This window comes from Drosophila busckii, chromosome X (genome assembly GCF_011750605.1).
Source record: "Drosophila busckii strain San Diego stock center, stock number 13000-0081.31 chromosome X, ASM1175060v1, whole genome shotgun sequence".
NCBI classification, from domain to species: domain Eukaryota; kingdom Metazoa; phylum Arthropoda; class Insecta; order Diptera; family Drosophilidae; genus Drosophila; species Drosophila busckii.
This window is the reverse complement of record NC_046608.1, coordinates 1734675-1750702: the sequence shown is the minus strand read 5'-3', so window position 1 is coordinate 1750702 and position 16028 is coordinate 1734675. Positions and strand designations below refer to the sequence as shown.

The 16028-nt window shown below is 37.6% G+C and overlaps 1 protein-coding gene across 8 annotated transcripts in view; it reads left to right on the top strand.

Moving 5' to 3' along the window:
• The window catches only part of LOC108606267 (small conductance calcium-activated potassium channel protein), a 67153-nt gene that overhangs the window by 6335 nt on the left and 44790 nt on the right, over positions 1–16028 (top strand). For 6 of the 8 annotated variants that reach the window (XM_017996234.1, XM_017996242.2, XM_017996241.2 and 3 more), the window contains exons 2-3: positions 8365–9597; positions 13257–13358. In XM_017996234.1, coding sequence (XP_017851723.1) covers positions 8365–9597; positions 13257–13358 — 1335 coding nt within the window. The remainder of the gene's footprint in view (positions 1–8364; positions 9598–13256; positions 13359–16028) is intronic. The other 2 variants (XM_017996240.2, XM_017996237.2) reach the window with 1 other exon arrangement.

Here is a 16028-nt window from a genome sequence, read left to right as displayed (position 1 = left end):
TTCCATTTGCAAATGAAGAAAGCGAAAAAATACACATTATATATACAATAGCTATATCTATATGTATATATATATACTCATGCAGTTGTAATTGTAATTGTTTTCTAGTTTTAGTGGGCGGACCTACATACAAAATATATATGTTGTTCAATTGTAAATATTGTTATTATGAGATGCACAGCTGTATGTGTGTGTGTGTGTCTGTGTGTGTGTAGGCTGTGGGCATGTATAGGACGTCAATGTCTGTCAAAATAATTTCTATTTTCTCGAAAATTACTTTGGCAACGAGCTTTAGTATTATAATATGCACACATACATTTATGCAAGCCAGCTTAGTGTGTGTTGGTGTGTGTGTGTGTGTGTGTTATGAGCAGCATTATGTATAGCTGAATGCGTCCAAGTTGAACAAAGGGCAGCTTCTAAGCAGGATTCACGTTTATGCCTTCATTAACTTGGCATCACTTGTCCAACTGCCAGAGTTTCCCTTTAGCAGCAGCAGCCCAAGTTGCCACCCACTTACCCAAAAGCTTTTGTATGCTCAGCTTGAGGGCACGCTGCTGTTATGAAAACCAGAGACAGAAAGAGAGATGTAGAGGTAGAGAGAGAGAGAGAGAAAGTATAATGTTTGAGTTAGATTCATATTGAAAATGTCAGTTGGTGTACACAAGTGCAAAGTGCGTCGCTTGCTTCAAGCTGTTTTACAAAGTTTTGCCCCGATTCACGCTCCGACTCGCTCATCCGCCCCACTCAGCGAATCCCCATCCCACTCTGTTTCGCAAGCGCGCTGCATAACTTTAGCCAAAAGGTCAATCAAATGTTGGCTAAAACATGTGAATTCGTTATACTGTCATTTGCAGCCACCCAGCGAAACTTTCAGCACTTTCAGCTGACAACTTGACAACAGAAACAAAGTAGCAGCAGCAGCAGCAGAAGAAGTGGTAGAAGAAGAAGAAGAGTTGATTTAGCTGGTAAGCGCGCAACGCTTTATCATTGCCACGTAACCAGCATAGAATTCAATTTGTTTTTGCTTCAGCTGCTCTTTATATAAGTACCATATGTATATATAGTTAGCATATACAGTAAACACTCTATAGCATAATCTTGGCTACCACAGAATTTCTTTTTTGGATAAGGCCTTCATCTTACGAGAGGTTTTTATGAATCGTAGCAATTAGCAATCTTAATATTCCAAATAATAAAATCGCCTCAAAATAAAATACCTAACTCTATTTCACCTCTTTCAAAATAGTTTTTTATGTGGAAAAACTTTATCCGAAAAAGTTGCTTAGCTAGAAAATAAGTAAACACTGATTAAGCAGTAAATATAACTTACTAAAATTTTTAAAGGCATTACATTTTCTTGGATCGGTGGCAGCAAGAAGAATTCCTCTGCTTTTATTTTAGTTTTATCCCTCTTTCGTCGCTTCTTCAGGAAGATTGTAAATTAAAAGGAAAAATAATAGGGCTGCTTGTATAGAAAGTTTGGAATAAAAAAAATGAAAGAAGTAGTTTATGTAGAAAAAATTCAGGTAAATCTATAAATATAAATCACCATGTTCTATGATTTAATCAATTCTTCAGGCAGATTAAAAGCTTAACTGGTTACTTGTGAAATTTTCAAATCAATAAAGATTCAATAGAATAGAAGTTGCTTATATTTGATGTTTACTGTATATGCTAAGCATATAGTTATGTTATGTATATACATATGTGTGTGTGTGTGTGCGCGCACACGCATTTGTATTTGTTCTTATGCTGCAAATTACAGTTACAGTAACTGGTTTGCTGCCGTTTGTTTCCTCTTTTTTTTTTGCTTCTGCCGCGTTCTTAACTCTTTGGTTTTGTGCTTTATGCATTTATTAAACGCCCATGAGGCGTGGCTTGAGTGGCTGGCTTTCATTAAGTAAAAGCCTGAATTCTCAAGAGTAAGTGGCTTGTGTCAGTACGAACCGAGTCCTCGCTACATTATAAGCCCCAGACATTTTACATTGCTTTCCTTTCTGTGCCTCAGCTTAGAGCTTAGAGCTTGTTGGGTTTGGCTTTGGTCTTGCTCTTGGTCTTGGTCTTGGTCTTGGTCTTGGCGTTACTTCGTTACTTCACACGCCTTGGCTTGGATTTGTGTGCTACGCTTTTTAATTTTGACATTCATTAATTATGTTATTATAGCATTCATTAAATTTGCTACGCTTCGTTTCTCAACGCTTTTCATTTGCATTTCCTTTTCTGTCGTGTCCTTTGGCTTACACTTTTTACAACTGCTCAACCTGTGTGCCTTACCTTTCTGATCCTTTCACTAAATCAAATGCAATTAACTTTCGCTCCACTCTCTCCACTCTCTTGTCGCTTTGTCATCCACTTGCGTCATCGCGTATAATTAGCTACAAATTAGAGTGCAGTTTAATTTGCCTTATTCTAACAAGAAGATATATGTATATATATAGACGTGAGTCTTTTGACTCTTAAGCAACTTTAGTTAGTCGAGCTACAGCTTTTGGAAACATAAATGTTTAATAGCTAAGTAGATAGCAAACAATTATTTGAGCTAAGTACTTCCTAATATAAGCATTAATATTAATATAATATAGATAATTAGAATATATTCGATTAAAAGTTTTTTTTAGAATTTAGAGCTTTTCGAAAACTTCTACTTAAAAATTGAAAGGTTGGACTTTATTTTATTCAGTTAGAGCCATGAGCGTAGCTAGGATGGGATTTAAGGCGAAGAAGCAGAGGAAAGTGAAATATGGTGATTGATATTGACAAAAAGGAGGTGCAAGAATAGAGAAAAGTGAGGAGGAATAGAGAGGATACTGTAAGAGGTGGTGATTTATATTGAGAGAGATATAGAGAAAAGAGGTGAAATACTAGAGTAAAGTGAGGGAGATTAGAGAAGGTAGTGAGAGAGGTGGTGCTTTATCTTGGGAGAGATAAAGAGAAAGGAGGTGAAAGGAGAGCAAAGTGAGGGAGAATAGAGAGGATAATGAGAGAGAGAGGTGGTGATTTATATTGAGAGAGATTGCAAGAGATGGAGATAAAGAGAGATAGGGCATAAGAAAATTCTGCTGGGCTTCTTCGGGAAAATGGAAAATGGATTAATTGATAATCGATTCTGATGTTCCAAAGTAGATCAAAGTGTAATTTTTGTAATTTCTTAAGCTTCTATAGTTTAAAAAATAAAACAATAATTCAAAAGCGACTATGGGCTCAAGAGTTTGACTTTAAAATGATATCCCTACTAATTAGCGGGCACTTTGTGGACTTTTGCTTGAACCGTTATCGTTATTTAAGAGCAACAAAATGTTGCAAGCTCCGTTCAGTGTTTATCGCCATCGTTTTGGCAACGTGCTAACAGAGCTTGATGAATGCAACGAGGTCGCAATATTTTTATTCAACCTATGTCTGTGTGTGTGTGTGTGTGTGTGTGCTTGAGGGATAAAATTGTGGCTGGTCGGCAGGCCAAGTTAACGATTTTCCTTTATGCCTTTTGTACAGTAATGAATTTATGTATACGACGGGAGATGGGGGGCGAGCTGGTCAGTCAGCTTGGCAACAGAAACAACAAGTGCAGAGGAAGCATTGCTAAGGCCTGGCCGACGTCAGAACGTCAGGACGTTGGGCCCACGAGCCTCTCTCTGATTTTGAGTTGTGCAATAAATTTTTATCTGTACATGCGAGCGTCGAATTGTTGGGCCAGGGCAAGAGGTAAATTGGTACCCAAAGTCTGGGAAAAAGCGAATAGGGCAAAAGAGTGGGGTGGTGGGTTAAATGTGGGAGTGCCAGTCACTAAGGGCAAAGGCGTTTGTGCTGAATTTGTGGCAAAAAGCCATTAAACAACACCGCTGTCAGGCGTTTTTCTCTCCCAATGTGTAAAAACCTGAAGTCTCGGCCATTACACAATAGAATCTCTTTTTCTTGGTAGCCCTGCCACTCCAAACGAACACACACACACACATACATATATAATTTTTTTTTCCTATATTTGTTGGCGTTTCGGACAGAAGCGACAAACTCTTGCTGCTGTTTTTATTGTTATTGGGTATGCTGGCTGGTCGGGTGGCTGACTGACTGGCTGGCTGGCATGTTTTAACGCCAAAGCACTGAATGACATCTGGGTCACCTGGGCAACGTGTGCAACGGTCGCATAAAATATGGCTCGCTGGACTCCTCTATCCATTGTACGTGATCCTCTGCCGTATCTTTCAGCCCCTCCCTGCTCTGCTCTGCTCTTCCCTCTTTGTAGGACATTCACACGCCAAGGATAGACTCACTCACTCACACTTGCACACACACACACAATGCACATTGTTCCGGCGACTCATGCTGAGATTCTCAAACGATATAAACTAACATGGCATAGCATAGTTCACTATACTATAAACTAGCTGTAAAGTCAAAGCTTATGCCTAAGCTCTCCTGCTGCTTTCAAATTGATTTCGAGCATACAATACAATATTAAAAGCAAATAAAGTGCGCTGGTCAACAAGCCAGAGCGGCAATAAATATGAAAATGTTTTTCAGCTTCAGCTTTATTTGTGTTTGCCTTGTTAACAGCACAAGCCGAACGGACAAGCCTGTGCCTGAGCCTGTGAAAAATAATATACGAATCTACAATATATATTGTTATGAGATTTTTGCTGCTTCCCTTTGATGCGACTGCTGCATACCAGCGCAGGTTTCAACAAAAGTCCTTGCGCATAATAAAATGTCAACTCATTGTTTGTTGGCTCTGCTTGCATTTTTCATATACAAACGCATACCAATGCCATTGTACAAAGCGAAATTTCACATGAAGTGGTCGCACTTTATTTTAAATGAAAATATTCAAGTTTATATTCGTTTATTATGAATGGTTCGTTGTTATGTCAAACTGAACTCTAAATTAATGATTCTAGTGCTGCCCACTATTTATTTTAATTAATCTGTGCAAGCCCCAGAGCACATAAGTTTTAGTATTAAAATTGCATTATTTATTTGCCAGCTCTACATTTTGAAATAAATCTGTCAAAGTCAATTGTTGTCGTGGCTAATTCCCAAGTACATTAAAAATTTATTCAAATTTTCATTGATAAATATTCTAACATTTTTTGCTGGCCAAGCACCAAGGGAAATATTGTTAACTAATTCTATTACAATGCTACTATTTACACATATAGAATATTGTTTTGACAAAGACTATTTGTTTAACAAATACATTGTATAACTTTTATATATTTTATAACATTTATTAATAACTGAGTTACGTATGTAATAAATAAATGAAAACTTTAAGAGCTTTTGTTATGAATAAAATTTATTCTACCACTTCTGAATCAAATGATATCAATGTCTTATTCGCTTAAATGAAAAGAAATATCGTTGACATTTCTTTAAAATACTTAGGAAACGTATTTTTGATTTCAATTATTGCCGCTTGTATTTTATATACTTTGAAATTTTTTTAAAAAATGGAAAATTATATCATAGAGTTGACGGCGTGGGAGACCACATATGTTTTTATTAACTTAGTCGATTTAGTGCAGTCCGTCTGCTCTTTTCTGTCTGTATGAGCAGCAAGAACTCCGAGTCTATAAAAGTTAGAGACACAAACTTTGGTATTTAATTACTTATATTTCCGCAGCCGATTGCTTTAATATTTCAAAATTGTATTTCCTGTCAGCTTTGCTGTAAGATTCGTGTTTTCATAAGTTATTATTTCAAATGCACACAGAGAAATTCTCAGTGTCTTCTCCCTTCTTCTCTTACACTTTCACACTGTATGTGTGTGTGCGTGTGTTTGTGTTTCTCCATGATTTTTTTACATACGTCAGTTTGAGTTGACAGGGCAATCAATATGGTAACAAAGCGTCGCTATTCAACGGTTGCTTTTAATGGCTGTATTTTCATTTTCATTTTGCATTTTGCATTTCACATTTCACATACGCCAAGCTGCATTTCTTTTTTTAATTGAAAAATTGCACATGTGTGTGTCTGTGTTATTGTTGTAACTAGCGCTGAAATGAGTTGGCATTTTGTACGAAAATCTAACCCAATTTGATGGCCGCACACAACTCTAGACTGGGGTATGGAACTCTTTTGGAGCTGGGGGGCAAGGGTAAGGGAGCTCTGCGTTTTTGGGAGTTTACATTTTGACTATTATTAGCGGCACGCTCGACATGCCAACAGACAGTGGGTGGGTGGGTGTTGGCTTGGGCTTGGTCTGGGTCGCGCCGTTACCATTGCAGGTGTTCAACGTATGCATACATATATACATATATATATATTCTTTTACATTTCGTGTCGCTCAGGTCCCAAGACTCCCATGTACTGTCCGTGTGACGGTTAGTGCCATGCCATTTACTGTTGGTTTTAGCTTTAGCTTTATTGCTTTAGCTGCAGTTGACAACAACAATAAAAAAAGAGAATTTCGAGAAATTTTTGTTCGTTAACTATTTCTTGCATAATTTAGTAGCTGGCTGGCTTGAACTATCGATTTTTATAATTTGATTTTCACAAATATAATTATTTCAAATTAGCTCTATATATGTATGTATATTTATTTATTTTTGACAGCTGCGCCAATATAGCTGTCAATTCTCACCTAAACACATTACCATCCACCTACATATGTGTGCATGTATGTATGCATGTGTGCATGTGTGTGTGTAGACACATGTGCGTGCTTTGGTGTTTGCATTTAAATGTTTGCTATTTCGCCTGCGTGTAGTTGTGCGGTCATCAACTTGGTTTCTGTTTTCTTTGCTGCTTTGGGCCAAGCGGCTTATTTTACAAGCACACGCATAGCAACACACACACAGACACACTCAGGCACACATGCACACGCACATGCATTTGTAAGTGTTTGTGTGTTTGTTTTACTGCTCATATCTCTTAGCTTTCTATCGTTATCTTTTATTGCTGCTGAGCCATAAAAAAAGCTTTAGCTCTTTAGTTGAACAGCTGAGCTTTTAGCTTTGCTTTTTCTAACATGCCCTTTGATAGGATAATACTTTCCGAGGGTTATTTTAAATTATTAATTAAATTACGGCAAAAGCTTGATTGCCAAAGCAAATTAGCAGACATTAGCCATCCCGTTTTTATGCTCATGCCTACTAAATCCAGCAAGGGCTACGCTAAGAATTTCAAGCAGCCACCGCTAACAATAGTTATGAATTTAAAAATGTTTAAGCCTTTGTTAGGTCGAAAACAAAAATTGAATTAAGAGGAAATATTTATAACTTATTAAATTAATTTCAAAGATAAAAATTAAAAAAATTTACCATTAAAATTGAATTGAATTTGAATTTTCATGCCTACACAATTCTTATCTTGCGCATAGAAAAGTTTCTATGCACTATGTTTTTCATTGCACTATGTATAGGTCAAACAAATTTTCTGTTAAATTAATTACTCAATTTGTTTTTTGATAATGCAACAATGTACTTGAATCTTCATGGACTACAGTTATATGGACATATAAATTTGATTAAATGGGCAGCCTTCCTGCATAAATATTTCGCTCAATGCATTCAAAACAAAATGCCCCGTCGTACGACTCACAGTTAGTTTTCTACAAGCAGCGACGCTCTCGCTCTCGTTCGGTGAGAGCGATCGAAAGCAATATTCAATGCACTGACAATGGTTGTGTTTTGAAAATTAGGCGCCTAGCCAGTCCACATGCATAAATATTCCGCTCAATGCAGTCAAAACAAAACTCAGCCCCATCGTACAATGCACAGTTAGTTTTCTCCAAGCAGCGACGCCTCTCGCTCTCGTTCGGTCAGTGCGATCGAATGCATGCGAACGAAAGAGGCGAGCAGCGCTGCTTTCGCACAAGCAATTGCTGTTGGTCACGCTTTTGCTCTCAGTTGAGAGCTTCGGTTCTTGCACTGTGATCAAAGTGGGAGAGGCTGCTAGATAAGAAAGCAAGCGCAGCTGAATTGTTGCTGAGTAAACAGGCATTGAACAGTCTGACGAAATAAAATTTATTTATTTGTAATCACTGAAGCAAAACATGTGTAAATATTTCAATTACTATACAATTTACTATTGATAATGTTTATTGATAATACATACTAGATTAATATGAATAAATATGGTTGATAAAAACAAAAATAGTTCCAATATATTGGGAGGAGCCATTGGCTTTATTGTTGTGATTTCTTTTTCATTGTGTCAAATTCTTAGCTCCGAGCATTTTGGCTCTAGCTCTTGTAACTTATTCGTAGAACGTATAGAAAGAATGCAAAATATCAATCTTAGATTACTTTTATGCTGAATTCGAGTTTGCTTGATTTGAATTTATATTTAAACTGCATATTGCAAAACTTTCTATATTAGCTAACTTCTTTTCTCTCTCTCTTTGCTTGTGCTCCGCTCTCTTTGCAGATGTCAATTCAAAAGCTTAACGACAACGCCAACTCGGGCTATGTTAGCTCCGAGGAGACAGACTCACTGCTAGTCACAAGTTCAACGAAGAGCGGCAGCAACGGAGGTAGGAGCGCTCTATTGCGTCAGGTGAAGAGCACCAGCTCGGCAAATGGACCCACGTCTAATAACATGGCTTCCACCTCGGGCTCGAGCACTGCCTGCAGCGGAAGCGGCGGTGGGGGTGGGGGTGGCAAACCGACTTTAATGCGCCAGGACCGCACATCGACATATCTAACGAGCCCGCAGCAATCGCAGCAGGGCGGACAGGGAGGGCAGCAGACGCGCATGGGCTCCGAGGAGAGCATGCGGCACGGGCACGATGAGGACATCGAGCAGGGTCTGCTGCGTACATCCATAGTGCCTGATATCGAAGTACACGAAGAGGACCAAGAACTAACACAGAACACATCAACGACCACAACAATATCGGCAACAGCCAGCATGAGCGCTGGCAATGCACCAACGACCAAACCGACCATATCAATTATGAATTTAAGCCTCAAGCCGCACGATCAGCACCAGCAGCATGCACATCAGCAACATCTGCAGCAGCAGCAGCAGCAACAGCAGCCGGTTGTAACCGGCTCGAGTCATCCCAATTTGGGGACCACATCATATCAGAATCTAGCATCGAGCATACCGCCCAGTGCGCCCAGTCGCTGTCGCGCCTGTCGCAACTGCAGTCGTCGCGCCTCGACCACGCCCATCTCAACAGCAGGCATTGGCCTGGGCGTCGGCGTCGATCGCTCAGCATCGCGTGACAGCGTCAAAAGTGCCTTCCAACAGGGCAACCTGACCAGCTCGATGGCCATTTGCATATCGAACAACGCACTGCATCAGCAGCAACATCAGCAGCAGCAACAGCAGCAGCAGCAACAATTTCAGCTGCATCAGCAACAGTTGCAGCTGCAGTTGCATCATCAGCAGCAACAACTATCGGGCTCCGTTTCGCAGGTGCCGCCCGTGCTGATCACCTCATCGCCCACCAACGGATCGCGCATCATACGCCAAAGCTCCCAGCCGGAGTCCAGCACCACGGCCATCTGCTGTGGCACGCACAGCGCCTGCGGTCACTCGCACACCGTGCCCAACGTCTCACTGAAGCAGCTGCGCGAGAGCAGCGGCGACGGCATCGCCGGCATTGCCGCCGACTCTCTACGCATCAACGGCGGCATGCGGCCCTTCAAGCAGGTAAGTGTCCGCCAATCTATCACATGCTAGTCCAAGTTCCAAGCTAGTCCCCCTCACGCCCAAACACGCACTTGGTGTTGGTTATATTGCCCTTGATATTGATCTTATGTGTGTGTGTTAACTGCTCAGCGCATACAAATTGTTGTTTGGTGTGGTCAGAACACTGTTAACTCCTCACTTGCCAACAAAATAGGAACAGAACCCAGGCCAAGCCAAGGCCAATGGGCCACTTAGCCCCTAATACATAACTATGTGTGTGTCTGGTATGTAAACCCAGCCTAAGTTAATGTTTAATATAAGCTATACATCTCTATATATATATGTTAACTAAATTATGAGTAATTGTAATTATTAATTACATTAATAATTTGACTATTCAAATCATGATTTAATTGCAATTACTTTCGGTTTTACTCTTTTATATTGGAATTATTCGCAATAATTGAAAATAACTGTGGAGATTATTTTTGAAACTTTTCACCTATTTCAATTGTTTATAATTGCCGCATTATTTATCAATTATTTGTAAACTATGCAACTCATGATTAATTTATAATTATTTTAAGCTTTCTCAGTTATTTTATTCCACGTTGAAGATTATGCAAAGTAATTGAAAAGAATTGATTACACTTTTGTGTAATTATTTTCAATTCTCATATAAATATTTGAAAATAATTGCTTATTGCAATTAAATATATCTGAAAATACTTAATAGTAATTATTTTCATCATTTAAAATTTAGTTTAATCACTCTATAATTATAAATATTGGTTTAGCTTCTTTGAATTTGTGTGCAAATTTCTCAATTATTATTTTTTTTATTATTCATTCATATTAGTAATTGAAAATATTTATACGATTAATAATGCTAATTGATAATTAACAATTATGACTGTATGTAATATTAAACTTTTAAATGTTTACCATATGAATTAAGCTTGACATTGCCAATGTCAAGTCTAAAGTAATTTTAAATATTTTATTACATTTATGTGTACATAGCTAAGTCGAGCTGGACTTTAATTAAAATCGTAGCGTCTGAATCACAGTTCAGTTTAAATTGCAAGTCTAGCTATAACGGCAAATACTTCATTAAACTTTGACAGCGCAACTTTATTAAAAAGTTTTTTTTTGTTTGCAGCATATTTTAATCCCTTTTGGTTTACATTGCATGATTGTCTGAATGATGAAATGACAAGAGCTAGACAATGCCAGAGCACATATAGAAATTGCATGCTAAGTGCCAGACACACACACACACACACAGAAACTATATGATTTAATTAGAATTTTGTCTAAAGCGCTCGCATATAATTATACAATTTGACTTAGACAGATAAACAGGCTGCGCTATAGCTATAATATGTAATATTAAGATAACAAAATTAAGTAGCCGTCATGTTGTACACACAAAAAGTGTTAGACACAAATTAGATAAGAGAGTGAGAGAGAGAGAGAGAGAGAGAGAGAGCGAGATTTGTTTGGCATTTGCTATTGCCGCCGCACCCTGTACTGAGTTTATTTTTGGACAGCATGTAAATCAAATTCAGCAGGCGCCCCCATCGCACCTAACCTGAATGTAAATTCCAGCAAATTGTTTATTCATATCTGGCATTGAATTGTAAATGACTTAGTTAGGGTACACGGCATGCGCTGTCAATTATGTCTGAAATTTTAATGAAATTATAAGGCGCTGCCGCTGAATCTATACTTATAATTAGAATTATAATTAATATCAATAAATTGCGACAAGCCCTCAACCAATATTCGTTACGCTGCTGCTCGATTTTTGGCCAGAGTGAGCTTCAACGCTTTTGCTGGCTGTGACCTTAACATGATTGATGAATGTTTGCGCTCTTTGACATTTCATGTTGTGTTCATTTTTTATTTTCTCCTTAGGCGTTATTTTTTATTTTCTGTCTTTTTTTTCACCCTTGTTGAAGCAACAGCAACAACAACAATGTGTAGAGTATGGCTAAATAATTGACACTTTGGCTGGGGTAATAGCCTTAGATAGCAACCGAAGCATTGAAAAGCTTCTTTAGCCAGACGCTAGTGAAATTAAAGTGTAAAGCAGCTTATAAAAAGCTTTTACCATATGCTAATGGAGCTACAACAACAACTGAAGGCACTTAAATATTAACTATGCATATTTGTTTGTTATTTCTTTTAAGCAAATTAGTTAACGAGCAAGTAATTTGCTAAAAGTTTCAAACAACTCGGCAAAGTTTTCGCTCTAATCAAATTATTATTAGTTGGCAAACTATCTATCAAACTATCAATTATATATCTAAGCTGTAGTCGAGGTCGAGGCATAGGGAGAAAGTTGCTTGAGTTGAAAGTGCAGTTAGCAATGCTTTCTTCAAAGCTTTCAAAGCTTTCTAACCCAGCAGAAAGCTTCAGTTGTTTCAAGTTCTTAGTGTCAGTTGTGTTCAGTTCAGTTGCTCATAGTTTTATGCTCTAACAAAAGCTCTTTTTACTCAATTATGCAACAAGAGAACTTTAACATTCATTTGTGCATCTGCGCACACGCCCACACACACACACAGACACACTCTTGTGTGCTTTTGTTGTCTTGAGCTTAGACTCTGCTTGCGAAGCCTCAAGCCTCGGCTAGACGCCGCCATACTCTATAGCATATCTATTAGTTATTATAATCATAATTGTTAAGCTTCAAGGCTAAATTACAAGCAGCTGATTATGTTAGTCGCTCCTAATTAATTTCTGAAATATACAAAAGCTTTCGACTTGGAATCTTACAGACTTATCGTTCAGCTATCAGAATATCCATTGAAATATTTCTCAATCAATTAGGGAATTAACATATATAACTTCACGATCTTTGTATTTAACTAATTTAATTGATTACTATTTAATTATAACTTCCAATTAATAGCTTTGCTCTATATTGAAATAAAATTCACTATAAGCAGATTGTTGTTATTCTTATAGTTTAGCTTTATATTATTAGGGAAGCTATGCATATATTTTAGTAATACAAGCTTAAGGCAATTCATAAGTCAGATATAAAATTGGCAATTTCTTTATATTGCTTATATATATGACAGCTATATAATTATAAAAGTAGAATTTCAACTAAATACTGACATTATTTATCAATAGCAACAGTCTTAACAGCTTAGGAGTGCAGCTTTAGATTAATCGATAAATTCATTGATATCGAAAACATAAATTTGTGGTCGTGTCTAGCTTCTCAACTAAACATTTTACAGGATATTTAAAGCTTACACATGCTTTTTAATTGAAAGTTATGAAATTTCTGCTTTTGATTATTATTTTGCAAGCGCTAAAAACTAGGCAACAATAATTTGAATAACCAGAGCGTATGAGCATTGCAAAAATTGCATATTGCATAAACTAATTTTACACTAAGTACAAGTTGTAGTAAAACTTACTTACGCTTACCTATTAAACTAAGTTAGCAAAGTCTTTTCAGCTATTTACGTATTTATATCTAGCGTAGCTTAGCTTACTTTAACTATTGCTATATACTTAACTATAAACAACTATGCGCGCCCTCAAATTATCTAACTAGCTTAACCAACGAACCAACCAACCAACTAACCAACCAACCAAGCAACACTCTTTGAACTTACTAACTGTACTAATCGCTAATCGCATCAATAATTCTCCTTTAGGGCGTTCTTCTAATGCCTCGCACATTGTCCGAAAGCCGAAAGTTGCGACTTAGAAGGGCCTTCACTGAGGCTACAAACGAAACGCTACAATGCTCCAAAATGGTATTTAAAACAAAAACAAAAACGAACAAATTTAATGGCAAACCAATATCCAAATACAAAATTCCACTTAACAACAATTCGTTACTTTATATTGTTTAAACAAAATGTAGTTGAATGGCACTAACAGAGAATTTGCTGAACGCATAACCATAGCATATAAATAATATATACGTTATCGAAATCGTTAACTCTCATTTACGCATTTTCATATTGTTCATATTCATAGTTGCAATAACAACAACAACAACAATAACAAATGCCGCAATTTGAATAATTGAAAGCCAACTTGAATGAGCCATTGAATGTCGCTTGTAGTCTTGCCACACACACACACACACACACACACACATACACATACTATATACTTACTATATAATGGCCGACACGCATTTCAATATCAATTTTCATACTCAATTCATTCGCTCGTTAGCTCCCAACTGCTTGTATTTGTGTTTTCTTATACAAAGTATATCCCAACTTATTTCTATTTTCTCATACATATATAGTATACAGCAGAGAAGGTAAGCGTAGTTAACAGCCCCCGCAGCTGTGTCTTCAATTAACTGCCCCGTAGTGTTGTTTAGCTATAAAAAATGCACTCGTTTTTAATTATAAGCGGCACCTCCAACCCATCCAACCACCCACCCACCCACTCACTAACTAGCTAGTATTGCACTTAAGTCTAACAATTATATTTAAGTGATTGAACCTCGACTTTTTTCCCATAGTACATTATCTATGTATATGTTATATTCTGGAATTTTATAGCTGCTGGCACTTGGCCAAAATGCAATTTTTAATGCCCAACGAATTTATTTTAAGACTAATGCAGGCCAAAACTAATGCAGCCAATTAACCATTGCAATAGTTGACATTAGCACTCATTAGGCAAGAACATAATGACAACTGGCTCAAGGCTCTGGCGCTGGCGCTGGCTCTGGCTCTGACTATGGGTAAAAGCCAATGAGTCATGCCCACGAGACTTATGCAAACCTGTCAGCCCAATCAGCACAATGGGCCGAATTTGGCCAAAACCCATTTGTTATCTTTGACATTGATGTTCATTAATTTATTATGTTTCGTATCAGACACTTGAACATGGCTCTCAGCTCATCTCTCATCTGTTGAGCCACGAGCTGGTGTCGATGCATGCATAAATTGATTGATTTATTGCAATATTAAAACTGTTGCATATTCAAATTGAATGTGGACTATTTGCCATATTTGAATCAAAGCTATGTATTCGTCAATTCAATTGTTGTTTGCTTGTCAGAAATGAGCCAAAGCATTTGAAATTAACTAAATGATTCTTGCTTTTGTCTTTTTTTGTAGTATTTATATTGAATGTTAGTAAGTCTCTCTAATTACTCTGCCAGCTTGCAAACTAAAATGTTAAATTTGGTTTAGCAGATTGCAGACTAAAATAACTAAAATTCATTTTTGAAGGACTCAGCTGACCTGAGGACCTGAGGGGAGTTCCAGCTTCCTACTCAGTTGTAGCTTGATTAATTTAATTGACAGCTACTAAATCTTATAGTTAGTCCAATTGTTTTACCAATTAGATTTCAAATTCCAGCCTTGTTTTAAGCAAAGAATTTCAATAAATAGAATATCTATTTATTTATTGCTATATATATACAAAAAATCTATGACAATTTATTCGTGCGTCTCAATATATGTTTATATATTATTTACTGGCTAATCGATTTGTAAGAACGTTTGATAAACAAAAGTTAGAAAGCTTAAGCAGCGCGTGTTAAGCATTGACTGTTAATTAAATCAAAAGCTTTTTATACTATAGCTTGACTAGATAGAAATAGTGCTATATAGTGGGCTGATCCATAGCATTTGTATACCGTATGGTATATACCATGTAAAAATGTATAAGTAAATTATTTAAAGGCTTTTGATTTATATAGTGACAGACTAGTGACTTTTTAAACAATTACGATTGTCAGGCTTGGCAGCAGGCTGTCTGCCAATTGATTGCAGCATATCAAATTAAATATAGGTTATATATAGATCAACATGTAGATCAACATTAAATTAAATATATTTAGACACTATTATATATTTGAAACATTTTAAATGAATATTTTGTTTAAATTGTTCAACTGTCTTGCTGCGCATTGAATTCTGAGCAGAAAAACGTCTCGCTGCGCCCATAGTGCGAACGTGAGCGTGAGCGTGAGTGCAGGAAATAAAACGTACGTAGAGCATTTCTCGTTGAGGCTGTGACGTCGACAGAGCTAACGGTTGTTTTTAACGCACTGTGCCTGGAGCTGTCAAGCGTAAACGATGAAGCAAAGATGCAGAGGAGAGCGGGGAGCAGGGAGACACGAGTTGAGTTTATTGTGCGGATGTCTCTCTCAGCGGCGTCTGTTGCTGTTGTTTTCCATACAAGTCGCAGCAGCAGCAGCAGCAGCAGTAGCAGCAATCGGCAAAAGCGGCAATCGCCAATCGGCTTTTGGCTAATGGTTAATCCGCAATTGCGATCCGTGCTGCTGCTGCTGCTGCTGCTGCTGCTGTCGACAAAACCGAGAACTCATTGTTTTCAATGTACAGTGGGGTGGTTCGTCTAATTATTTATGAGAAAGCTTTGCTTGAGCAGCAGCGGCAGCAGAGCAAAAGCTTAACGAGCAGAGCATATCGAAAGTCCAGCATGCTCTC